At 43.7% G+C, this 27,901-nt stretch overlaps 1 protein-coding gene across 1 annotated transcript in view; it reads left to right on the top strand.

The window, feature by feature from the left end:
• Positions 1-27,901, top strand: part of LOC122797336 (serine/threonine-protein kinase greatwall-like) — a 154,118-nt gene that overhangs the window by 68,571 nt on the left and 57,646 nt on the right. Inside the window, exon 2 of the mRNA XM_044066148.1 lies at positions 23,987-24,124. Within this exon, the coding sequence (XP_043922083.1) occupies positions 23,987-24,124 (138 nt within the window). The remainder of the gene's footprint in view (positions 1-23,986; positions 24,125-27,901) is intronic.

Here is a 27,901-nt window from a genome sequence, read left to right as displayed (position 1 = left end):
GTTTGCCATGTTGCTGTACAGCCATGTCAAGCCACTCTCTCAGCTAAGTGTCTATTTTTAAAAAAGCTCATACATTGTTCTTACTTTTCTCAAATGTTTGTACTAATATTTTCTTACCCTATCATCTACTTTAGACTCTCTCCCTTTAGGCTTTTCCCTTTATTACCCTCTTTTCTTACCTTGTGGTAATTCTTCATTACCATTGTTGGTAATCCTTTCTTCTCTTCTTACCCTTTCTTCTTTTTGGTACTGTTGTTCTCCAGACCAGCTATGTCGGATAAGAAAAGTAGCATTGGTTTCAAGCAATGTAAGGATTGCGGCTGTAAGTTACCGCTTTCCTATGGCCATGACTTATGTCTCTACTGTCTGAATGTCTCCCACTTGACTGTGGATCCTCCTTATGGGATTTGTTAAATATTTCTCTACCAGGGCTCTCAGTGAGAGGAAGAATAAGCTAATTTTTTGAAAGGTCTCAAGTCTCGTCTCCTTTCTCTGAGGCTATTTCTGGGTCAGAGGGCTCACCCCCCCTCCTGTTAAACCTCGCAAGAGGCGTTCTTCCTCTTCATCGAAGTCGCTCCCTTCTCACTCTGGAGATCATAGGGAGTTGAATCATAAGAAGGTGAAATTGATTACTACTTCAGCTCCAGGCTTGGCACGCACCAAATGATTCTGACTACAATCATGTCTCCCTTATTGATACCGGCACCGGAGTTCCCGTTGCAGACTATGGTTCCGACAGCTCGGTCTTAACCCTTACCGGCACTGTCCATACAGGTTCAGTCCCCTTCGACACCATTGGCACAGTCTCTCCTTCGGCTCCAAGTATGACTCTTCTGTACTCCATGGCGCAGACATTTTCGGCAACATGTGCTTTGGTGCAATCCTTCCTGGCACCGTCCTTCTTGCTGGTGCAGACACTTTTTTTTCCACTACGGCACCATACACTTTGGCAAGACTTTTCCTGTTACGGTGCAGACACCTTCAACTACTATGGTGTTGACATAGTCGGAGCAGACTACTTGCACAACGTTTTCTTCTGTGCAGACATCCTCTGCTCCGGGCTCTGCACCTATTGAATTAGCAAGGGCCAAATATTCTGCTTCACTGGATTCATTTGCTGGCAGTCAGTACAGTCCTTTCCTAGAAAGGCCAGAATCGCAGTCATCTTTCTCCATGAGGTCAACCAAGAGTCTCTCTGAACAGGATGTGTTGCAGCTTGTTGACCAGTTGCTTGTGGCCAGAGGTCTCTCTCAACCATTGAAGTCCACATTTCCTTATTCAGGTGAACGTATATCTCCTCAAACCCCAACGTACACTCCTCCTTCGACCTCTACTCAAGTTTCGAAGCCTTTTACTCTGACAGCTGCTTATTTCCTCTGACTCCAATAATGGATCTCACTTCGGAACCAGAGTGGTCTTTGTGGCCCTCGTTGCAATGGGCATCGGGCTCTTCTCAGGCCAGTGGCTGTGCCGTCAGGAGGGCATTCCTGGCTCCATGGCAATTTTTTGTATGTCACTCTCTAGGGATTCCCTCTCTCTTACGATTCACAGTCCTCTTGAGACTCCTGGTCTGGGGTCGGGCTTATTGGGGCAGGGTTTGATCCCTGGTTCTGGGCTCCCATCCCTCCTTGGGCATGGAGAGGGCGCTTGCCTCCGCTGGCAAAGCTCACATGTTAGAGTCCTGTTCCCCCTCTGTGCTGCAACTGTCACAAGCCACAACCATCAGACACCAGGCACAAGAGCCTCGGGTTTCTGTTCCTCAGGAGACCCCCTCTTTGCCGTCTTCCCCAGAACCTCCCACTGAGGAAGTACCCCATAAATCGTTGTTTAAGAGGAAGCACATGGACTCCACTGAGGAGTCATTGACTGATGATATGGATTTTGATGACTAGGAAGGGTCCCCACGGTCACCCTCTGAGGTGTCCTTTTGGTGACATCCTCAAGATCCTTAGAGGGGTGACTGGAAGCCCTCTAATCTTTCCTCTGAGGAATCCATATTCCTGCAGGGTTTTCGTGCCCGGCCCCCCTATCTCCTGGGTCATCCCACCTGCCGATGAGCTTGTCCAGCTCATCGTCCGGTGTGCATGGAAGGCTCCTGACACCCTGGAAGCAATACCTAGGAGACCAGATAAAATATTATCGTCCCCAGCTGAGCACCCATATTGGTCAGGAGGTCTTCCAGTAGATACTATGGTAGTTGGCAGCTGCAACTAAGAAGGATTTGGCAGAAGAGTGCTAACTGTTTCATCCTCCCAACAAGGTGTCCCGGGCGATTGACAGATTAGGGAAGCATGCGTTTGCTTCATTGATCTTCGCCGTAAGGTCTTTGAATTATTTGGCACATTTTACCAGCCTTCAGCGAGATCTTATCAACCAGCTCTCTGAAACCTTGGCAGGAGCTGTTTCTGATGAGGTCTGTGACAACGTGGCTTCTGAGATAGCCGCCCTAGACTTGATTTCTAACTCTTCCATGCTTCTTAGTTCTCACGCAATGGAAGAGGCGGCTAGAACGGCAGGCATGTCACCAGACATGCCAGGATGCGGCTTTGGGACTTTGCAGACTCCTTTAAGGCTTCCTTCATGAATGCCCCCATAGAGGCCTCTTCTTTGTTTGGCCCTAAATTCAAAGATACACTGCAAGGTGTAAACAAGATGGGAAAACCCTATCTGTTGTTGGTGTCGGACACGCCACTCCTCAGCAATTCTACTCCAGAAATCAGAGGAGTGGAAAGATGTGGCACAAGAAATCACAGGGTTCTTTCTGGGATGCACATGCCGAGTTCTCCTCTAGAGGCAGAAGGGGAACCTCCAATGGAAGACTCCCTTTTCAAGGCAGAGCAGGTCCACGAAACACCGTATCGGTGCTTCTGAAGCGTTGCCCGACTGCTCACCTTTGTAAGCGGTCAGGGGTCGTTTCTCCTCGTACCCAGCTGCCTGGCAAAATATAACCACTGACTCTTAGGTACAGTGGATAATATCCAGAGGCTATCACATCCCCTTCCATCTTTGCCCAATCTCGTCAAGAGTATTACCCGATGTTCCACCCAGTCATAGTGAAGCAGCAGCACAGGAAAGCCAAAAGTTGCTACAAAAAAGTCATCCAGAAGGTCCCCTCAGACCAGATAGGATCCGTTTTTTACTCAAGGTTCTTTTTAATGCCAAAAAAGATGGGACTGGAGAGCAGTTCTGGATCTCGGTACACTAAACAAATTTGTAAAAACGGAGAAATTCCAGATGGTCACAGTTCAGTCTATCCTTCCTCTTTTGGGAGAAGACAATTGGATGTGCTCTGTAGATCTTCAAGATGCTTATTACCACGTTTTACCTTTTAAAATCTCGAATCACAGTGGTTCAAGTGCTCATATGAGCGATTCAAAACCACAAATGTGAAAATGTCGACAGTCAATGTTCAAAAAAACAGCAAATCGAAAAGCAGATTCACACTACAGTGGGGAAAGGAACCATTTCCCTATCCCTACTATAGTGCAATCCACCCCAGAACATCGAATGTGCAATGAGCGAATCTCACTGTGCATTCGCTCATTGCTCATTCGAACCCTTTTCAGTTCAGCGTTTGCAAACTTTGCAGACTACCTTTCAGAAAATTGCTGTTCTTTCTTTTGCAATATGCACATGTAAACCTATTACCACATACAAATGCTCAAGAAGATACCTCCGCTTCCACATAGGAGCCAGTCACTACCACTTTCGAACCCTGCCCTTTGGTCTCTTTACAGCCCCGGAGTGTTCACAAAATGCATGGCAGAGGTTATCGCTCACTTGCGACTTCAAAGATTCCAGGCATTTCCATATCTAGAAGGCTCCTCACTGCCCCCACCTAGCGTCTACTGGAAGAAGCCCTGCAGTAGATTCCAGGCATTTCCATATCTAGAAGGCTCCTCACTGCCCCCACCTAGCGTCTACTGGAAGAAGCCCTGCAGTATAGTCTTAACAGCTCAAAGCCTGGGAGTCTCTATAAACTGGGAGAAATCCAGCACAACCCCAACTCAGTCTTTGGAATTTCTACGGGTACTGTCACTACAAATCTCCTGCTCTAGCTGTACTCTAGCTGTTGGTGTCAATGGCATCCTCAATTACCATTTTTCTAGCCAGATTCCACATGAGGCTCCTTCAGTGGCTACTTCTCACTCAGACACAGTGGTACCCTCTACAACATCCTTTGTTCTTTCAGATAAGTGTAACTCGGAGATGCAGTTAAGATTTACTCTGGTGGATGTCTTGAAATCCCCAACAATGATCTCGCCCTTTCATCCCCCATCAGCTTATAGCCACGGTGACCATGGACACCTCCCTGATAGGGAGGGGGGACTATGTCAGGGAAACTAGGTTCAAGGCTCCTGGTCAGAGAGAGAGGCCCTTTTGCATATCAGTGTCCAGGAACTGAGGGTGGGGCTCCTAGCATTGCAAGCATTTCACTCCATCCTTCCATTTGGGACTATTGCGATCTAGTCAGATACCATGTCTGTGGTCTGGTACATCAACAAACAAGGGGGCACCAGATCTTACCCTTTATGCCGAGCGGCCTTGAGAATATGGCAATGGGCGATAGCTTACAACCACTTTCTAACTGCATCGCATGTTCCCGGGAGCTCCAACATGATGGCGGACAGATTGAGTAGGTGCATTCTACAATCTGATGAGTGGCCCCTCAGTCCTCTGGTAGCGGCAAAAATCTTCAACCGCTGGGGCCTGCCGTGCTGCGACCTATTTGCCTCCTCAACCAACTAAAAGTGCAGCAACTATTTTGCCCTAATCCCTTCTTGGGGACAGTCAGCAAGGGATACTGTAGTCCACGTTTGGCCCTTGGGTTTTCTTTATGCTTATCCTCCTCTTCCCCTCCTCTCCCAATTTTTGAAGAAAGCACAACAGTTGAAGAGCAAAGTGATCCTCATTGCTCCTTGTTCGCTTCGACAAGTCTGGTTTCTCTTCCTCTGGCCTCACCTGCTAGATGAAGCATGGATCTTCAACCCATCCCCGGCGTTCATCTCCCATCCTCAGGGTCTGATTCACCCCAATCTAACAACCTTGAAACTGACAGCTTGGTTTCTCCACTTCCAATGATTGCCAAACATGAAAACCTCTCGTGCCCTGCGCACAATATTCTTATTGCATCTCATAAATCATCCACCAGACTGATATATTTTTACAAATGGAAAAGGTTCTCTATGGGCAGCAAATAAACAATCTGACACTTTGTCAGCCCCAGTCTTGATGGTATTGGACTACTTATCACATCTTTTTCACTCTGCAGTGTCTGCCTCTACTGTCCGTGTACATTTATCTACTATCTCAAATTTCCATATTGGTTTTCAAGATTCTTCACTTGTATCACACAGACTCTGTAAGACTTTCTTGAAAAGGATTATCCCCCTAAAACCTCCCTTTAGAGAACCGGTACAACCTTGCGATTTGGCTTTGGTTCTGCAAACTCTAACAGCTCCCCCCTTTGAACCTGCGTCTTCATGTGATGTAAAATATCTCTCCTGGAAAACTTTGTTTTTGATTGCAATCAAATCGGCCAGGCGATTGTCAGAACTTCAGGCCTTGCGCATCAAACCTCCCTATCTTATCTTCCTTAAGGATAGGGTACCACTGAGAATTAATTCTACCTTTTACCGAAAGTGGTGTCAGAGCAATCTATCAGCCAATCTATTGACCTTCCAGTGTTCTTTCCTAACCTAATCTACCTGCAAGTCAGACCAATTGTTTCTGGCTTTTTCTGGACCTAGAGTGGGTCATCCTGTATCAAGTTACATTGGCTTCATGGTTGAAATTGTTTTTGTTGTAGATAAAGGTAATACAACAATCTCACCTTGCCTCAGAGTCAAAGCACATTCTACAAGATCTATGGCAACTTCAGCAGCTTTCCATGCTAAGGCTTCCCTCAATGATATTTGCTCAGCTGCAATTTGAGCCAAGCTTCATACCTTTATTCTTCATTACAGTTTGAACTTTACCTCTAGAGGTAGATCTTCCTTTGGCTCCATGGTGCTCAGGAATGTCTTTCCATGAGGGCCACCCAGGGATACAGGTAGCTGGGGGACTCTGTCCTATCAGTAAGGAATGAACGAAGATTAACAACATCAGATAAAGAAGTTATGTCTTACCATAACGTTCCATCTGTGTTGTTGATTTTTGTTCATTCATTACTTCTCTCCCTCTGTCCCCCATCTGGAGGTTCTTGGTTGATCTCATGTACTCCTTTCTTGTAGGTCTGTTATGACCAGAGGTAGCCTCTGCTTTTATCTATCAATTTGCAAACTCGATCTGAGGTAACAGGGAGCAGCGCATTCTGGGTAGGACCTTGGCTCGAGAGTTTTTGGCTGATGCGAGCTTGATATTGGCCGGCTTGGTTCCGAGGATGGAACAGATAACCCATTAGTAATGAATGAATGAAGATCAACAACACAGATGGAACGTTATGGTAAGACATAACTTCTTTATCTAATCACACTGTCATTGTTTTTACTTTTTATTCTTACCACGTTTTCTATGTAGCTGCTAGGAAACTGCAAAGTTTTGTCCTTCTCTGTTCCTTCTTACTTGTGTTCCTGCATCTGCACAAGTTTGTTCTTTTGACAAAAAAGTTGCAGAGGTAAACTCATAAAACTGAGTACTCCAGCAGCTGGAAATATCTCCAGTGTTGTTCCCTCACCAGCTGCTGCTTTGTTTCTAAGACTTAGTCTCCTGATCTTGTAATACTCTCTCCATCACATAACCTCATTGTGCTTCCAGTCCTTCCTTTGGATCTGCCTGATTCATCATCTGTATCACCACTGGGATTTCTGGTCTTCCAATTTCCAACGGTGGAACAGTTATTTAATTTCCTCCTTCCCCCTTCAAGTTCACCTACTCCTATGTCCAAATCTGTTGCATTCCTCACCATCTTGGAATTCTCAGAACTACAGTAGTAGTTCTCCAGAGTCAACTAGCAGCTCCTAAGTGTGCTTCACTTCCTCGCCACAAAAGAGTAAGGGAAGTTCCTTTCTGCCCTGGCCAAATTTCCCATAGTCAGTGTGAATAGCACCTTGGGTCTCCTTTGAAAAAAGACCATTTGTCTAGTGGGACTAACCAACCTGGTCAGCAAAGTGTGCATAAGTAAATGCAATGAATAAATACATTTAGACTTTATGTTGGTTTATATGATGTAGGCTCTGCACGGTCATTGCCTTCCTTCAGTAGTACTAACACTACCACTTTCTTCTATGATGCAGGTATTTCCTTCCTTTCAAAACTTTATTGAACATTGCCTTCCATATTTTCAACAGCCTCTTTCTTCCTAAAGTACAGTTTTGTACCTACCATAAATGTAGATGTTCGAGGATCTCCATTGCTGCAGTCCTTACATATGGGTATTCCGCTGTCCACAATCGGCCCGAATACCAAAGGGCTAGAACCGGCGTCGGTCATCGGCGCCCGAGACTGACGTCAGTACGTGCCAGTACAAATGCGCATGACCGACGCCATAACCTCAGTCTTTCTTGCCTCAGACGTCAGAATGCAAAAAACACCACCCAAACCCCAACCTAAAAAGAAAAGGGGGGAAGGAGGGAGGGATTGGACTGCAGCAATGGAGATCCTCGAACATCTACATTTATGGTAGGTACAAAACTGTACTATGTTCTTCGCCTCCCATTGCTGCAGTCCTTACATATGGGTAGAATCCCAGAGCAACGGAAAAAGGGAGGCTGGCCAACTAAATAGCATTAGGGGCTGCTAACATGCCCTGTAAGATTGCAGTGGCAAACCCAGCCCTAGACCTAGAATAAAGAGGTAAATGATAATGCTTTGTAAAGGTATGTACAGAACTCCAAGTAGCTGCCTCTAGAATGTCTTTAGTAGCTACCCCTCTCAAAAAGCAGTAGAGGTGGCCGTAGCCCTAGTAGAATGAGGCCTGATCCCAACTGGAACATCCTTGCCATAATGAGAGTAACAAAAAGCAATACAATGGCCAATCCACTTGGAAATAGTCTGTTTCGAGACAGCCTTCCCTCGTGAAGTCAAAGCAAACGAAACAAATAATTGTTGAGATCTTCTGAACTCTTTGGTTCTGCTCAAATAATACCTTAACTGCCTATGTACATCCAAAGAATGCAAAACTTTTTCCCCTTCATTTTGGGGGTTAGCATAAACAGGCAAATGTATAGATTGGTTCAATGCCACATTAGAAATCACTTTAGGCAGAAAAGTAGGATTAGTACGTAAGGAAACTGTCATTGTGAAAATCAGAAAAGGTTCCACTGCCATGAGGGCCTGTAATTCAGATACCCTTCTAGCAGAAGTAACAGCCAATAAAAAAGCAGTCTTCCAAGACAACAACTGCAATTCAGCTGTAGCTGCAGGTTCAAAAGGAAGCAGAGTCAGCTTTTCCAAAACAAAATTAAGATCCCAGGTAGGAGTAGGAGCCCTCCGTGGGGGTCTTATATTCTTTGCCCCTCTAAGAAACTGTTTAACCAATGGATGTGAAAATAAAGGAGGGTCACAATCATAGTGAGCAGAAATAGCTGCAGCATGCACTTTTACAGAAGAGAAGGACAAACCCTTGTCCAATAAAATAGTCAAATATTGCAATGTACAACTCAAATTAGGCAATTTGACATCAAAGCCTTTAGCTGAACTCCAAAGAAAAAATCTCTTCCATTTACCAGCATAAACTTTTCGAGTACTAGGACGCCTGGCTTCCAAAATAACATCCAAAACTTGTTGAGGGAGCCGAAGGTCCTCCTTCTCTAAAACAGAATGCGCCAGGCTGTCAGGTGTAGGGATTGCACCCTGACATTGAGAAAATGATTGTTCTCCTGAGACAATAAGTGAGGAATCTGTGGTAATGGCCAAGGTGTTCCATGAATTAAGCTCCTCAACAGAGGGTACCAATGCTGACGAGGCCAATCCGGTGCTATAAGGATCATGCAAGGTTTGTCCCTCCTGACTTTCAACAGCACCTTTGGAAGAAGAGGCAAAGGAGGAAAAGCATACATGTGAAGGTTGCTCCAACTGAAGGATAGTGCATCTATTTTCCAGGCTTTTGGATGAAATAGCCTTGTGCAAAACAGTGGCAGTTGGAAATTCAGAGGAGAAGCGAACAGATCTATGTCTGGAGTTCCCCAAGCTATGGTCAACTGAAGAAATACCTGAGGGTCCAATTTCCATTCGTGAGGATCCACAATCTGTCTGCTCAGAACATCTGCTAAAGAATTTTGTGCTCCTGGCAGAAACTGTGCTCCAAGAGTGATGTGCAGATTCAAAGCAGTTTCCCATAACAGCATTGCTTGTCTGCAAAGAGGGTAAGAATGAGTTCCCCTTGCTTGTTGATGTACCACATGACAGTTGTGTTGTCTGTTCGAATCAACACCAGTCCTGGTTGAAGTAGGCTCTTGAATCCTTCCAAAGCAAATTGAACTGCCAGCATCTCTTTCATGTTGATATGCAAGTGAAGTAGCTCTGGGGGCCAAAGGTCTTGAATCCATTTTCCTCTGAAATGAGCTCCCCAGGCTGCGAGGCGTCTGTCGTCAATATCTGACTTGCCTCTGGTTGGGTCACAGAGAGCCCCTTGTTTAGGTGACATTCCTGAGCCCACCACAGAAATTCTTTCTGAATGCAAGGTAGAATCCGAATGACAGTGTCCAAATCGTGGCTGTGTTGAGTCCAAACGCTTTTGAGATACCATTGTAGCTTCCTCATATGCAGTTTGGCATTGGGAAGTACTAGAATGCAAGATGCCATGAAACCCAAGGCTTGAAGGACTGTCCTTGCAGTCAGCCTGGACATTACTGATAGCTGTTGGAAGTATAGGTGAAGATTTCTTTGTTTGTCCGGGGTAAGAAATGCCATCTGAACAGCTGTGTTCAGTCTTACACCCAGAAAACACATCTCTTGTGAGGGTACTAGACTGGACTTTATTTCGTTCACAGAATACCCTAGGCATCTTAAAACTGTCATTACATACTGCAGATGTTGAAGAAGTTCGTGCTTGCCTTGAGCCAGAATCAAACAGTCGTCCAGATAAGGATAAATTTGAATTCCTGTTAGTCTGAGAAAAGCTATTACTAGAGCCAGGACTTTTGTGAATACCCTGGGCGCAGTAGACAAGCCAAAGGGCAATGCAGAGAACTGATAATGCAAATTCCCATTCCGAAATCTCAGGAATTTCCTGCAACTGGGCCTGATAGGAATGTGAAGATAGGCCTCTTTGAGATCCAGAGTCACCATCCAGTGATCTTTGCCCAGCATAGGTAACAGCTGTTGCAGTGTTAACATCTTGAATTTTGGAATTTCCAGAAAGGTGTTTAGAATGGACAAATCCAGAATTGGTCTCCAGTATTTCCTTTCTTTGGCACTAAGAAAAGACGGGAATAAAACCCTGTGCCTCTTTCTGCAGAAGGTACTTCCTGTATTGCTCCCAACTGAAGCAGAGAAGAAATTTGTGTCTGTGCTTCCAGTCTTTGCTGATGAGGCACATCCGGCATACCTTTGAAAGGAGGGAATGTGTGAAAATAAAATTTGTAGCCTCGATTTATTATGTCCAATACCCATTTGTCTTTTAACCAAATGCCAATTCCTTTTGAAAAGTCCCAGTTTTCCTCCTAGAGGAGCTGCCAGCAAGGCAGAGTCCGGCAGCTGAAGACACGGGTCATTGGGTCTGTTTCCGAAAGGACTGACCCCTGCCCTCCCCAGCAGAAGGGGTAGAAGAACTCAAAGACCTAGAAGTAACAGGGCCCTGAGAGGAAGCCCTACCTCTACCTCGCCTCGACCTGCCCCTAGATTGATAATCCGAAGAGGGGAAAGACCATCCCTTAGTAGGCCAATTCCTACTGAACTTAGGGGGCTGAACCTGTAAAAAGTCCTTAAGTGTCTGCATAGACTTAGCTTTTTCCTCCATTTTTTTTCAAAACTGATTCTACTGGAGGACCAAAAAGAACATCAGATTGTAGAGGAGCATCCATAATTCGAGCCTTAACATGCTCTGACAAGGTCTGATCTTTAAGCCAGGCATGCCTGCGAACAACTGAACTAGTAGCAGCCACCCTGGAAGAAGCCTGTAAAGCATCAAAACCACACTGCAAAGAATGCTTACCAACTTGGTCTGAAGCATGCACTAAATCCTGAAGCTCCTTACATTCAATACCTTCAGCTAAAACATCTACTTTACATTTCAATTGGCCCAGCAAATAATTTTGATACCTGAGCATATGAAACTGACAATTTAAAGCTCTCATAGCCAAAGTAGAAGAGGTATACAGTTTTTTACCCCACCTATCCAGGGCCCTAGCATCCTTGTCCAGAGGAACTGGATTCCTAACCACAGAAGCCCTAACACCTTTGGGGCCTTGAGTAATAGTTTCTGGATCAGCCCTAGGACTCTTATATAAGTACTTGTGAGCTTCCGGAACCCTGTAGTATCTATCTGGTTTAACCGGGGCAGGAGGCAGAGAATCTGGGTTAAGGGCAGCCTCAGAAAATACATCCTGAACAACATCCAGTACAGGGGGAATAGCCAAGGGCCTATGCTGAGGCAAAAAACAAGAATTCTCTTAGCCTTTTACAAGAATCAGAATAATCCTGGCCCTCCCATTTGAAATGTTCCCTCATGGAATGCAAAGTCTCAGAGAAAGAAAAATCTTCTGGAGGGGACGCAGAGGGAGTAGTGTCCTCAGCCTCCGAATCAGAATAGTAAGGGAAATCCTGAAGTTCCTCTACAGAGGAATCTGACTCATTGGAAGACTGAACCAAACCCTCCAACTCTGTCTCTACCCTGGGCCTCTTCGCAGGGGGGGGCATAGAACCCCTAATTAAAGTAATCAAATCTTCAGCCATCTTTAACATGTGCTTCCTAGGAGCTGGACCCTGGGGACTAGCACCAGCAGGGGCAGACTTAGACTTAGAATGGGCTTTGCTTTGAGAAGGAGGAGGTCTAACTACCCTATGAGGGGAGGGAACCACTGACATCAGAGAAGCACCCTCAGCCTGGCCTAACACAGGAGAAGCCACTTCCTGTAGTAACAAAGGCTCCCCTTGAGACTCAGGTAAACTTTCAGAAGGAGCCGCTGAAGTAGCCATTGGTTCTACAGAACCGGCGTCCGGAGTGGACGACTCATCCTGTTTGGACCGCAAAGACTTTTCTTTGCGTTTCTTAGAAGAACCAGTCGTCGGAGAATCCGACGGCATGTTGTAATTACGTTTACCAAACACCAGCCTAGCACAGTCCAACCGACGTTTAATAGTACGCTTGTTAAAAGTAGCACAAAAGCGACACCCAACAACGTTGTGCTCAGGCCTCAAACAAGGAATGCAGAGTGAATGGTAATCCCTATGAGGAATCTGTTTCCCACAAGAAATACAGTTATTAACTTTTTCTGACATCCGTCAATACTGAGGCAAGAAAAAGACAAGAGTGTCCCCAACGGGGTACTTAGCCCAACTTGGTCTCCGGTCTGAAACTCGAAAACCGACGATTCCAGAACGCCGAACGGCACTTGCAAATGCTGCTTCTGCTTAGGACTACACGGCAAGAAAGACTGAGGTTATGGCGTCGGCCATGCGCATTTGTACTGGCACGTACTGACGTCAGTCTCGAGCGCCGATGACCGACGCCGGTTCTAGCCCTTTGGTATTCGGGCCGATTGTGGACAGCGGAATACCCATATGTAAGGACTGCAGCAATGGGAGACTAAGAACATCTGCCAGATTTCTACAAGAATTCCATCCGTTCTTGACTTTCCCTCTTTGGTTATACATCATTTTTTTCTACTTTGCCTGTTTTTATTATGAATTGCTTATTTGCTTTGCCAAGTTTTGAAATATCTAAAGTTTCCAAAAATGCTTCCAGCTCTTCTTGATGTTCCTACTTCTCAGCTCTGTAGATTTATGTAATAGTACCTTAATATCTCCATTATCTGCATAGGATCCCTGGTTAATCTTCTTGTCCTAGGTTTCCTAAACTTTGCCACGCTTTCCCCTTTGTTACCTTAGTCTTTTAATTAATGTTATGGTCTAAGGTTATTATAAAAAAAAATCCAAATATTTGCTTATTTTTCTTGACAGTGTGCAGCTAGTACTCTTGATCTGTAAGCCTCTACTTTTATTTGCAACATTTTAAAGTTTGCCACTCTTCCTGTATAAGTTTTACTTTTCTACCACACATTTCTTCCTTATTACTGTGTTTTTTGAATCCATCTTTATTTCATCCCACATGGTAGCTAAAAGCTTGGGAACCATATTTATATGCTCTGGTGACTCCTGGAATTGGCATATTTACCCATTCCTTATGTCCGTTTTTAATAAGCTTGTAGGGAAACACCAAGGCCTTTCTTTCATTTTAATTCCTTGTATCTTTATCTTAGATTTTATAGGTGCATGTTATTAGTGTTATTGGATAGGTTTCAACCCTTTCAACTAAAAAGTGATCCAGTGATTTATAATTTCTATCTAGCCTAGCCCAGTTATTGTTTCTTTGGGGCATTAATATGTAAACTCATTCTGAACAGCAGCCGAGTAATATTTCCCATACCGACTTCATATAATTTTTAAATCTATCTTTCTCTACTTAGAATTTCCTTTCTATGGTCCCCTGACACATCCTACCACTCATCCTAGTGGCCTTACATTCCATGTTAAAATTGACAATGCAGCCATTTCATCATTTTTAAAGTCAGTGTCTTATGATGCATGCAACTTCTGTTATATATATTCTCCCTACTAGCAGATTTTGCTTGCCAAGTAGCTCTTAACTGATAAGACTTCTATACAGTTTTCCCTTTTATGGTGCTGAAGTAAGCAAAATATGCTCATTTGTAAGAATAAAATGATACTCCTGAAAACAGACGTTTTGATTCAAATGGGTATCTACTCGCACTGGTATTATTTGCGCCAAGAACTAGTGATATCTGTGCCCATATGCATTCCTCCCAAGTACAGAAACAGTGTGCATATATTCAATTATCCATTTAGTTAGAAACTAGTTCTTTGACAAAATTCACTTGCTAGCCTTAAAAAAGAAAATGTTTTTATAACTTTATTAGTACACTGTAAAGTTAAAGCAGCTTGGTAGGTATACAGTCAACACTTTCTTGTCTTTTATTTAACCTACTGTTGTCTCAAAACTAGCTTTTATTGTCCATTTGTAGTTAGTTGCCACCATCTCTGTAACAGTGCTACTTCAGAGGCATTTGAATATTTCGTAATTCCTGTACTCCTTATTTCAAATGCATGAGTTCAACTGTTGTCAGCTATGTCTAGATAAATCTGTGCATCACACCCTGTTTTCTCCAAACTAAGACAAGAAATCCCTGTTGGTACTTTTACAGCTGTCTTGCAGTTTTCACTTTTTGCTTCATGTTTTAAACTGTTTATCTTGAAGAAATTAAGAATACTATCACCTTTGACTTGATGTGCATTCTTTAGTCTATTCTTCTAAACTCATGTATATCAAAAAGAAATTACTGTGGTCAACTTTATATTTAGATAAACAACTTCATACTCTGTCATAATTCAGCCTCAGCAGCAGGAGATCTCTTGATAGTTTGGAAGTCATTTAACTGTTACTTCAGTCTACACACTGAAAGTTACAATTTTTGTGATTTTTACCCTTTACACTTAGAAACTGTTTTGTACTACTAATTAAATGTTATAATAAACATTTTACAGAAAATGTATTTAGATGTTGAAAAATTATTTGCTCATTTCTTTTCTCCATTCATTTTCTTCATCTGCCACTATAACATAGTGGGGTTCATTTGTAAATTTCCTCAGCAGTTTTAAGTAAACAAGCCATAAGAAAGTTGAAACTACACAGTTCTCATTTATTTAACAAGTTCAGTTTATTATTTGTTTTCTTAGTACACACCACCTTACAATCTTCTGGTTCGATTTCCAGTTTCTGATGTCTAGTTAGTCTTCTCATTTTCCCCTTTTCACAGTATTAATAACCACTTCAAAACCCAGGCATCTCATAATTATTTTTGTCAGACCCTGAGCTTCTCTCTGGCTCTTTTTCTTTTGAAACCAGAGAAAGGGCTTCACTGTCAGTCTCTCTTGGACTCCCTTTACCTATAGAGGGTTAGGAAACCAAGCCCCTTTCACCGTGATGATTGGTGTTCTGTTCCCTGAATCCTCTTTTTATCACCTTCAAAGCCTGGTCTGCCTCCATGTACAGTTTTGACTTTTTTCTGGAAAAATATTCAAAGAACCAATGAATGTAGAAGTTTAAATTGCACCCTAGCATCATAGCAACTCTATGACCAAAATAAGTGTACTCCTCTTTTACCTATTATAAAACCAAGTAGAGTTCAACACCTTTCCTTTTTGCCATAAATTTGTGAGAATCGCCTCCTGTTGGTGTGACTCCATTCTGAGCAGTATAGGTCTCTCGTTATTTCTGGGGAATAATTTGGGGTAAACAGACTATGTGCTCTCTTGATTAAAACTCTTCCTGTGGAACCCAGTTGAGTTACTTTTTGGTTCCTTCATAAAGTTAATGCAGTCTTCTTTCTGCAATGTCCTTGGTAATGCAGCAAACTTCATTTTTTTCTTCATGTTTTGTCTTCTAGAACTTTTGTTCCGTTTTAAATATTGCTGCATTCAACATCTCAGTATCTATCGTTCATAGGTGTGTACTAGGCTAATGGCCCTCAAGTCTTTACAAGCCTAGCCAAAAAAATTGCCCAGGCATCCTGCCACCCATTGTTGGTTCACTGTACCCCTATCCAACAGGGCAACTGGAATGATCCCTGGAGTGAACTTTTAGTTACCCATCCACTCATCAAGATTTCTCTTGGAGGACCAGCGAGGTCTGATTTCTTTAAACTTAACAGTGCATCAAATTTGTTGTTTTAATACTACTATGAAAATTTTCCATCCATTTTTCTTTTGTTTGTATATTCTTCCAAAGTCTTACCTATTTTATACTCTTCTGAGTGATCTGGTGTATTTTTATTTCTAATTTACTGGAATTAATCTCTTGCATTATGTCTGCTACCTTCTGATCAACCATAAAATTCTTTGCATCCACAACTGTTTATTGACTTTCTTATTTTTTCCTTTGCTGACCTCAAGACGCTGTATCAGCTGGCCAGTAATAAGTTATGTACCTACCATAATGTTCCATGTTAGTTGTCTTCTTCTCGCCTTCTTTCTTGCTGGATGGGTTCGGAGCTGATCCTCGGCTCCGACACTGCCTATACTATAGCTCGAGAGCTATTTTTTACTGGCTCGAGGCAGCCCTATATCCCACAATACCATGTGCTAACTCCCCAGATCTCATTTGGCAGCTAACACATAGCATAGAATTTTTTGTTACCAACAAAAAAACAAAATATATATATAATATGGGAACCTTGGAAAAAGGGGCAACATCATGAAATAGAAGGATCTCAGAACCTTCAAGTCTGTCTAGGCTAGGGGGCAGGAGGGTGGGTCGCAAGAAAGAAGGCGGGAAGAAGACAACTAACATGGAACATTATGGTAGGTACATAACTTCTTAATGTTAAGTTGTCATTCTCGCCTTCATTCTTGCTGGATGGGACAGCGTCCCTAGCACCTTGGTCCTGGGTGGCTCAACGGAACAGACTCCTGAGTACAGTGGAACCAAAGTCATCTCTATTTCTGGAGGCTATATCCAGTTTGTAATGGGTAATAAAGGTATGTTGAGAAGCCCAAGTAGCTGCTGCACAAATGGCATCTAAAGGTAACCTTGCTTGAAAGGCTGTTGAAGTCAATAGCGCCCTGGTTGAATGAGCCTTAGGTTTTGAAGGAAGTTGTTTGTCTCCACTCGTAGACAAAGGTAATGATGGAAGCTAACCATCTGGAAAGGGTTACCTTAGAAACTGGAAGTCCTTTCCTCCCGTCAACATAAAAAAGGAAGAGTTGTTCTGACTTCCTGAATTGTTTTGTTCTGTCTAGATAATACCGCAATTGGCGATGAACATCCAAGGAATGTAGTTTCTGTTCAGCCCGGTTTGAATAACTTGGGAAGAAAACCGGCAAGTGAATAGTGTGATTCATATTTGATTCAGAAGAAACTTTAGGTAGAAAGGAAGGGTTTGTTCTGAGAGCTACTCTGTCTTTATGAAAGACCAAATAAGGGGAATGAGTAGACAAGGCTTGAAGCTCCGACTCTCTGCCGGCAGAAGTTATAGCCACTAGAAACAGAGTCTTCCAAGAGAGGAGCTTGACAGAACAAGAAGCTGCAGGCTCAAAGGGAGGAAGAATTAGTGAAGATGATACTAAATTCAGGTCCCATTGTGGAGGAGGATCCTTAATGGGAGGTCTGAGTAAGAAAATGCCCTTGAGGAAAGCTTTACAGAGTTTATGGGACATAATACTGGTTTCCTAAAGTCCTACATGGAAATTGGCAATGGCCGCTAGTTGAACTCTAATAGTGGCTGCTGATGAACCTGCATGAAAAAGCTCTGCCAGAAAATCAAGAACTTTGTGAATTGGAGCATTAAAAGGGTCTAAGGACCTAGCTTGTGCCCAAAAGGAAAAACGCTTCCATTTGCTCGCATAAGTCTTCCTGGTATTAGACTTATGGGAGGCAAGAATAATGTCACGGACAGGAAGAGAAATGAGGGGAAGCCTGGCTATGGTTGGAAGTGGAGCAACTAAGCTGTGAGGTTGAGGGACTGAAGAGACTGGTGCAGCTTGCCCATCAGACGGGTCAAAAGATCTGGAAATGGTTCCAAATGCCAGGGCTGTTCCAGAAGGTATCGGTGCAGGAACGGAAACCATACTTGTCGAGGCCAGTAAGGAGCAATGAGGATCATTTTAGATCTCAATGCGGTTGCTTTCTGAATTAACTTTGGGATCAACGGAAAAGGGGGAAAAGCGTATAGAAGACCCCAAGGCCAATCATGGAGTAGAGCATCTCTGGGGGGGGTGGCCTGGCAGGGGGAAGACAGTGAAGAAGTCGAGGCACTTGCTGTTTTGAGGTGTTGCAAAAAGGTCGCAGCAAGGCTGGCCCCACTTCTGGAAAATTCTCTCTACTACCGCTTGATTTAGAGACCACTCGTGAGGCATGAGAATTGTTCTGCTCAATCTGTCCGCTATGACGTTGGATCTCCCGGGGATGTGCATTGCTATCAGAAACCGTTGAGAGGAGATCGCCCACTGCCAAAGTCTGAGTGCTTTTCGACATAGGGGGTAGGACTTTGTTCCGCCCTGCTTGTTTATGTACCACACTACGGACATATTGTCCGTTTGAACTGCTATAGTGCCCGTGGGAAGCGAGTCTTGAAGGGCTCGCAAGGATAAAAACACTGCTCTCATCTCTAGGACATTTATGTGCAGGTGGCATTCTAATTGTTGCCACGTGCCCTGGACAGTCCTGTCCTGATAATGCCCCCCCACCCGATCAGGGAGGCATCCGTTGTCACCGTGGCAACTGGAGGGGGAATAACAAAGGATCTGCCCTGAAGAAGTTGAGGGGAGACTATCCACCAGGTGAGGTGTTTTTTGCAATTCTGGGTTATCAAGATGTTGTGAGTCATAGGAAGTTGTTGGTAGGACCACTGAGAGAAAAGCATCCACTGAAGAATTCTCATATGGAAGTGGGCTAAGGGAAGAAGGGGAATCGCCGCTGCCATGAGGCCCAATGTTTTCAGTACTAACTTGACTTGAACTTTGTTGGACTGAATCAGCAGGTGGACATTCTGCCGTATATCTATCAGTCTCTGAGTTGTTAAAGTTGCAGACATTTCTGTGATGTTTAACACGGCGCCTATGAAGTTTATACATTGACAAGGTGACAAGAAGGATTTTGCAAAATGTATGGAAATACCTAACCTGTTGCAATTGTGAATGGTGTAATCCCTGGTTATGATAAGATGCTGCTTGGTGGTAGCGGTAATGAGCCAGTCGTCTAAATATGGAAACACCTGGAATCCTTTTTGTCTCAGGTGAGCCATGACCACTGCCAAACATTTGGTGAACACCCGGGGGGCTGTGGTGAGACCAAAGGGCAGGGCTCTGAATTGGTAATGACTGGCTTCTAGCCGAAAGTGGAGAAAATATCCTGGAGCGCCTGTGTATCTTTATGTGATAGTATGCGTCCTGTAGGTCTATCGAGCACATCCAGTTGTCTCTGCCCAAGAAGGGCAGAATGGACTGCAGAATTACCATCTGAAATTTTGTCTTCTGCACAGATTTGTCCAGTCTGCTGAGATCCAAAATGGTTCTGCAGTCTCCTGTCTTTTTTGGTACCAAAAAGAACCTGGAGTAGATTCCGGATCCTAGCTGGTCTGCTGGGACTGCCTGGATGATTCCTTTTCTATTTCCAGCTGTGCCTGACCCCTTTGTCCGGGTGGTACGTCTGGGAGGGGTCTTGGCAATTGGTTTGGAGGGGAAATTAAGCGGATTTTGTAACCCTCGGATATAATCAACTGTATACATTTGTCTTGAGAGAGGGATTACCAGGCTTCTAGGTACAGAGATAATCTTCCCCCAACTGCCTCCGAAGGTGGACAGTCGGGCAGCTTCAGGAATGCTGAAAGGTTGGTCAGGGAAGGACTCCCTGGAACCCTGGTTCTGTGGACCCCCTCTGCCCCTGGGGCGGCGTCTATTGTTGTCCTCACCCTGCCTCTAGGAGGAATTTCACCACGTGCGGCGGGCGCGACTCCGTGTGGTTTACGGAACCACATCTTTCCACTCTTCTGACCTTTGGGGTATGGTCTAGATGGTGTGGAAAAGTTGACTTCCACGGCAGAGAGAGTCTTACCATCTTGCTCGCACCTGGTGATGGTATTCTTCACCTGAGGTCAAAACAATTCTGAACCATCAAAGGGGGTGTTGGTGAAGGATGCCTTGAAGGGATCAGCAAAATTAGTCTCGCATCCAGGCATGACATCTCAATGCAACACCTGTGCCTGCGGCCCTACTCGCTCCATCGGCTGCATAAGAGATAAGCCGCATGGAGGAATTGGCAATGGAATTCAGGGTAGCCAGCTGGGAGTTAATCTTGTCCTGATACCCCGCAGCAGAAGGATCCTGTACAGTTTCACCCAGTTCTTTGAGCAAATCTCTCTGAAGGCGGGTGAAATGACATAAATAGTTCAGCGATCACATAGCAAAGGTCGCTGAAGGAAATGTCCGCTTACCGTACCTGTCCATGGTCCTGGACTCTTTGTTAGGAGGATGAACAGGTACAGAAGGATCAGCTAATTCCTTCTTAGTGGCAGCTGCTACCACCATAGCATCTACAGAGACATCTTTGGTGAGAAATGTCTTGTCCACCGGAGCAGAAATAAATTTTGAAGGCCTCCTAAGGGTAGGTTCCATGGAGTCAGGAGCTGCCCACGCCTTTCTGGCCACCATTTCCATCAATGGATCGAAAGGGGGGGGCACCCAGGAGGTGAAAGGGCGAGATCCAAAGGCATCAAGGTAAACCGACTCGTCCTTGGAGGGTTTGAGTGTGGACCAATTCCCCTTCTGTTTCAGGATCTGTAGTATGTCTGAAAAGGAGACATCTTCAGAGGGGGATCTGGGGGAGCCCTCAGACTCCTCCAAGTCAGTGTCCGAGGTTACAGACTCAGGGGAGTCTACGTGCTTCCTCTTGCACTTTCTTTTCCTAGGTGGCTCTCCTGCTGAAGCTTCAGGAGAGGCCTCGGAGGAGGATGAGACACCCAAAGTGGGTACCCTATGCGTTGGATCTCTGCTATCAGTTGCAAGAGGATGGCCAGAGACCGTAACAGGCACTGTGAAGGGAGGAGCTGAAGAACCCAACCTTGGAGCGGACATTGGATCCAGCACGCTCCTCATCACCTCGAAAGCCCCCCTATCAGGCACCAAAGACAATCCCGGCTCTGAAGACACTAGAACCGTCCCCGGCACCGACCGAGAAGGCTCTGAGAATGATGTCGGGGCCGAACTAACCAGAGCCGATGCTCCGAGAGGGAGAGCGGGGTCGACAAGGGTCCGATGCTACTCGCCCCCTCGGAGCTGACAATGGAGTCTCGGCGCCCGGACTTCTCCACGGACGGTACCAATGAAGAAGTCGGAGCCGAAGGTGGAAGTATCGGCTCAGATGTGGGCAAGGTTACGGTTCCGACAAACTCCGGCTCCGAACTCTACTGGAGAGTCTGAGGAGGAATCGAAGGTGGCACCGAGGGAGCCACAGTCTGGTGAGATGGGCTTTGGAGTATTTGGGCCAGTTCCTGAGATTTTATTAGTCTACTGACCACCCTCTCAATATCGTGGTCGGAAAGCCTAGGCGACCTGGAGGAATGAGTCCTATGACTCCGCTCTGATAGAAGGGGTGATCTTGGAGCCGATCGGACGGACTCTAATGAAGGGGATCTAGACCGCTTGCACGCTGATGTCGGCTCTGATACAGGTTTCGGAGCGGGTACGGTCTTGCTCACATCGGCTCCGACTGGAGCCGATGTCGGAGCAATCTCAGTTTCGCCAGCCCTCTACTCAGAAGCTGGAGCCGAGGGCTTGGCGGGCTTAGATGACTTCCCCGAGCCAGACTTGGACGGGGAGTCATCGGGCTTCAATAAGCCCCTCAAAATAAGTTTATTACGATGCTCCTGCAGGACTCTTGAACTAAATCCGTGGCAGATGGAACGAGAGTCCTGCAGGTGCAAAGGTCCCAAGCAGTAGACGCAAGATGTGTGACGGTCTGTCAGAGACATTTTCTGACGCACGAGTCACACTTCTTGAATCCCGAGACCTTAGCTTCTTTAGACATTAAGACAGTAACACCGTTAGCACACCCACACTCGACTTTCACACCAAGGGGGAGTTAAGGGGCTGACTAAAACAACAACTCACACGCACAATAATGGGGGAGAGTAAACAAAAACTAAAGCCTGTAGGCCCGATTAGAAAATTTAACTAAAGGGGTGGGTAGGGCTTTAGGTAATTTAGGTAAAACGATATCAATGGGAACTAATCTGAAAAAAAACTAACCAAGTTTAGAAGAATTTGCTGAAATTTCTTTTACTGACCTGAGCCGGCAAAAAAAGGCAACCTTGCAGCGAAGCGGCAAACGAGATCTGGGGAGTTAGTGCATGGTATTGTGGGATATAGGGCTGCCTCGAGCCGGTAAAAAAATAGCTCTCGAGCTATAGTATAGGCCAAGTCAGAGCCGAAGATCGGCTCTGAACCCATACAGCAAGAATGAAGGCGAGAATGACAACTTAACATCCTAATTTCCCTCAAATTTACTATCTTTACTGGCTTTTTACAGTACCTAAAGGTCTTCTATGTGAAAACTAGAAATATAGCCAGCCAGCCACCATTTTTCATCTCCCAATTCAAGACCTAGTCTTGGAGTTAAGTTCAGTTTTACCTTCCCTTCTGTCTGATTTGTCCCATAGGACCATAACCTTATTGCAGATAACCTCACTTTACCTGTTCAGCTAGGCAGTTCAGATGGCAAGTTTATTTGGTAAAGTTTATTGTGATGGCAGTTTCTGATGTTCATAATACATTTGCGCATGGGCCTTGTCTAACAAAGGTAAAATCTTCTTCTGAGTCTGGTTCCTTTTTATCCTGCAGGTGATTTCCTCTTAGGATTTGAATGAGTCCATTTGGCTTTCAGTTTTTATTCTGACTAAATGTAGTCCAGGAGTGAATCTACTATATCCCATGACTGTTAGTAGGCAATTTGATACTGAGCCAACAGAACAGCTTGTTTTAGGAAATGTCTAGTGCTCATTTTCCTCTGCTAAAAAGGACATAATTGTATTTCCTTTTGCTTTGACAAAAGTGGAAGGTCCTTGGTGTTGCTGCAGAGACCCACTTCACCTAACCAATTGTAGCATTTGTAGCTTCATTTCCAGAATGTGCCTGTGATATTTGCACAATGGCTGTTTATTGTACTTGCATGCTTTTTCTAAGCATTATAAACTGAATAATTTAATCAGATATAAAATGACATTTTTAGAGTTGTTGAATGGTATTTTCTCCATGGTACTGCCACTCAAGTTTGGTCTGGGTTCTTGGGACACTTCCTCAGTAGTTCTTCTTCTTCTTTCAGCTTTTCCCGGTTAGGGGTCACCACAGCGGAACTCCGGTCCGCTAGCGATTGGCAGTAGATTTTTACGGTGCTGAGGTGCCAGCCCGACGCCCAACCTTCAACAAAGGCACGCCCATTCATGCATGTCTTTCGAAAGCCATTCGACCGCAGGGAGGACATGCAGACAGAAGGCGCTTCAGACGAGAATCGGACGGGAGAACCTCTTGCTGTGAGGCGACAACGCTACTGGTTACTTTGTGCTATAAATAAATCTTGCTGGTAGCACATCTTGAAAAATATACTAATGTTAGTTGAAGTATGAAGTATTCATTCAGTTTTGGATCCTCAAGATGGAACAGTATAGGTAGGGTCCTTTTTGCTATCCCATTTGCGTTTTTTTTTTCATTTTTGAATTGGAGTGCTTATTGGCGTGTATATGCTTTGCACAGAATAGCACTTGGACTGTTTTCTTGTTTGGGCAGGTTTGTATGGGAATGTCTGTCTGAAGTGAAAAGGAAAATGGAAGTCTTCCTGATTCAGCTGCTGCTGGATACAGTACGGGTTGATTTAAAAGTTTAATGGGAATGAGAATGAACTGAGATGAGCAAATTCTTTTAATGAAGCTTTATATGAGAACATCATCTCACTGATAGATTCATAGTTTATGGTGAGGGCCTCATAATATTTGTGCTTAATGTAAACTTGTTATAACTCTGTTGCTGTTTGGAGCCAAAACTGATGCCGCCTCTTCCAAGAAACAAGAGCTGGCCTTCAGATAGGCAGATCTGTTCATCCCTGACACCATCCTGCAGCTGACAGCTGAATTGGTAATTGAACCTGGATTATTTTCGATGCAGATTAGAGTTGCTTTACTTTACCTTTGCTCAAGTCAAACTATATTCCTGCCATTTTAAATTTGCTGTATATTTTAGTAGTCTCTCTCAGTTTTGTTATATGAACTGCATTCTCTTGGCATGTGAATGATTTTTTTTTTTTTTTTTTTTTTCTTTTCAGGTTGTAAAAAAAGCAGACATGATAAACAAAAACATGGTTCATCAGGTACAGGCAGAGAGAGATGCACTGGCTTTGAGCAAAAGCCCTTTCATTGTACACTTATACTACTCTCTGCAATCAGCCAGCAATGTCTATCTGGTAAGTTAATAGGTGATTTACTAATGGGCATGTGTGAGATTATAATGGATCTTTTCTTGGAAATTTTAATGGAAAATCATGTCTACGTATATTTTTACAGTAAGGTGCCATGAGAATTTTGCTTATTTTCCATGAAAGTTATTTACTTTTGAACTTTATTGTAAAAGTATAAGTCCTTCATTGCAAAGCTTTTCAATATTATCAAATTATGTCAGGCAAGTTATTCTTAAATGGTCTGACATAACATGAAAAAAAAAAATAACTTTAAAGGAAATAGCGAAGGTAACTTTGATAGAGGATGTCCTTCCAGAGGAAATTGTCCTTGAAATTGTTCTTGGGAGCAATGTGGAGGAAATGCCCTTCCCTTGGATGGATAACATCATCTTTGAGGACTTGCCCCATTGTCCTACTCTGGAGGCATTCAGAGGCCATTTGCCCCTCTGCCTTCCTATAATGGCTATCTGTTACAAGGTTTAGGTGGATAAGGATAGTCCTATCCAGAAGCTGTGCAATCCACTTAAACACTCCATTCCATTTGCAGTCTTTATCTTTGTTGAGATCCATTCCCATCAAAGTGAAGCAGCACATTTGCAGTCCTTTACACTTGGCTGACATCCTACTCCATCAAGATGAAGTAACAAGAAGAATGGTAGTAAACTTAAACAGAAGATTCCACCAGATAAGAAATGATCAGAACATTACAATCCGATTCTTCACAGTAACAGAAAAGAAAAACTGAAGGACTTTCAAACCCAATCCAGACTTGAGTAGCCCGAATAGCTTTATCCCTTATAAAACTTTCAGATATTCATTGAGCAGTCCACCCTTGTCCTTGTGTAAATGAGACAAGATGTGCTTTCTGGACCCCCAGAGCACCTACTTCCACATCATGAGAGCCAAGAAGTATGTGAGGTGTGTGCATTCATTATTCAGGACTTTTATGTTTAGATGTGCCATAGTCCGTATGCTCTCTTCAGAAACTTCAGTCTTACCAGTACAACAGTGACTGTATGGAGCAAAAGTATTCTCTTACTTGGAAGACTAACTCCTAGTTGCTCCTTTTTGCCAGATATGATCTTTGTTCAGGAGTCGGTGATCAAACTTTCAGATTATTAGGCTCGGCATTTAACTTTGTAGCATCCCTGCTGGAACCCTCCCCAACTGCTTATTTTCATTAACTGCAGTATGAGTTCTGTAGGGTGCAAGACCTGTTTTTCCTATGACATTAGCCACTCCATCTCCAGGTATTTCAGTTGTTAAGTTCATAGTCATCCTTCTTTCACCTCTGCCTCAGAAACTTTATTTCTGATGAGAACAGCAATTCCCTTGGTACCTTTTGCCATGAACCAGATAGGAATTTTACACTGGACATTGCATGTTCAGTGATCATTATCAGAGGCAATGTCTCAACAAGTCAGTATTTCCAAAGGTTGAAGAGATATCAAATGGTTGATGTGCACTTACTGAAGCTTTTACAAGACTAGCTGTTTTAGGCACCAGGAACACCTCTGCTCTGTGGAGTGACATTATGAAGGGCAAAACTGTCCAAGGTGTCCGACTCCCACATAGACTAGTTTCCACATTAATATGCTGGACAGTCTTTCATGCCTTCCTAGCATTTCAGGATTTCCTTCTTCTGAGTGTGTTAACTATGCATTCCACTCCAACAGTGCAACATTGATATGGTATGTCATTAAGCAAGTGGGACCCCCCCTCCCAATGTGCCTAGAAATCATGAGAGTTTGGGAATGAGCTGCTTCATTTGAGTATTTTCTTCCAGTCAGTCATATTCCAGGAGAGATAATTTTATTGTGATGGGCTCAGCCATTTCTCGTCAGTCCTTCATCCCTCTCCATGAAACAAGCTTTTCAGTCATTTAGGGTAAGCCCTGTTGTGACCTCTTTGGCTTGATTAAGAGATGGGCAAAGACCAACATCGTGTTTATAGCAACACCTTCTGCAAGGCTGAAGTTCAGTAATGTAGTTTTTCTCTCTGATTTCCATTTTGGATAATTTCTTCTGTAAGGTACATAACGTTATGGCTGTATTTTCCATATCCATGAGGTGACTCTTCAGACCATTAATCTTATGTTTCTGGTTCCTGTGGTATAGCTCCTTAGGGAAACCATTTAAGGATTGAGAGAGTGGCATGCCCTCTAAGGCACTAGGGCTGTCCTCACCAGACAAAGTTAGAAATCACTCTTGTTGGTATTGGGAGTAGCAGGTGAAGACATGTTGCTTAGTTGGAATAAGGAGCCCAGTTCCTGAGTAGGTGTTTCTATATTGGGTCAGTCTCTTTCTAGAGCATATCCCAGGGAAAAAAATCAGAAATTTGAAAAATTTTATTTTCCAGTATCTTTAACAATGGACTGGGAAACTTTGTTGGGATTTGCTAAGGGACTACTATTTGGTTTTAATGTGTTAAATCCTGTTTCCTCACTGCCTTCTAATAGAAAAAGAAAAATATTTTCCTCTGTATGGCAATGATTCTCGGTCAGAAGAGCAAGGATGGAGGGGGAGTACTTTTTTTTTCTGTTAACTGTACCCAAGCTGAAAATTGTGTTTCTGAGAAGTTTCTTCTAATTTCGTTTCATGAGCATTTTACTTTTTTCTGAGACTACTAATAAAAGGACTTTTTCAGTGAGAACAGAATGAAATGCCTCTCTTTCAAAAATACTAATATGATTTGTTACAACTGGGTTTTCCACAGCCTGCAGCTGTCCTGTGTTGTCTGCCTTGGATAATGTTTTCTTAACAGCTTTCATTATGCTTGACAGCCTCCTGCCCCCAAAGCGTCTGATAGGTTCTATAAAGTACCTAAAATACATAAATTCTTGTTTTCTAATCTCAAATCGGATTCTACAGTGATCTATTTATCTAAGCCTTCTACTGCTAAACATATTGTGAGTGCTAACCCCATTCTACCTGACAAGGATGTGAAAGGTTTTGACAGAGTTGGGGAAAAAGTTTATTCTTATGCTACATTAACTTTCAGAATTTGGAACTGCTGGGCTACAGTGTTAAAATTTTGCTGACGTCTTTTGAGAAAATGAAAAAGATAATTGTTAAACTTCCTATTAATTTCTGTTATTTATGTCTGTTTCTCGGGTAACCAAACATTTCTTAAAGTACTCTTATGACCTTGCTGATGCTTTATCTAGAGCTGCTGCTACTGGTTCAGTTATGAGAAGATTTTCTAGGTTACATTCTCAAAACCTTTTGGAAAATGTTAAAGCTGAGATTTTGAATTCTCTCGTGGACAAAGATATGTTGTTTGGCATCTCTGCTGCTAAGATCTTTAAAAGATTTGATGAGAGAGGGATATTGATTCGTGTTACTCAGATTTTTCAATCCTAGTCTTCAAAGTCTTCGAAGTTCGGAAGAACATGCTTTCCTTTTCGAGATCATTTTCCAGGAAACAGAGCAAGTCATCTCATCAAACTTCTAACAAGCAGAATTTAAAAAAAAACAGTGGAAAGGAAGCTCATAGAAAAAAGTGAGCCTCTCAGAATAAAGGACAGTCCATGAAGTCTATTTGCCTATTTTGTCTCTCCTGCTGCTACTTAGGCAATTCTACAAATTTCTGCCACATCTAGGGCTCCATATTCTACAGTGGCATCAGCTCATCTCGGACAAGTGGGTTTTGTGAGTTATCCAACACCAATACAGATAGTAATGGGAATCCCTTCCCTCTTTTCAGATGATTCCTCCTCATCTGAAAACCAGATGCCCTATTTCTTCCTATTCCAGAGCAGATGTGGGCTCATGAGTTGATAGA

Source organism: Protopterus annectens, chromosome 3.part0, assembly GCF_019279795.1.
Source record: "Protopterus annectens isolate FY-2018-M chromosome 3.part0, PAN1.0, whole genome shotgun sequence".
Classification (NCBI taxonomy): Eukaryota; Metazoa; Chordata; order Ceratodontiformes; family Protopteridae; genus Protopterus; species Protopterus annectens.
This window is presented reverse-complemented; position numbering and strand designations above follow the sequence as displayed.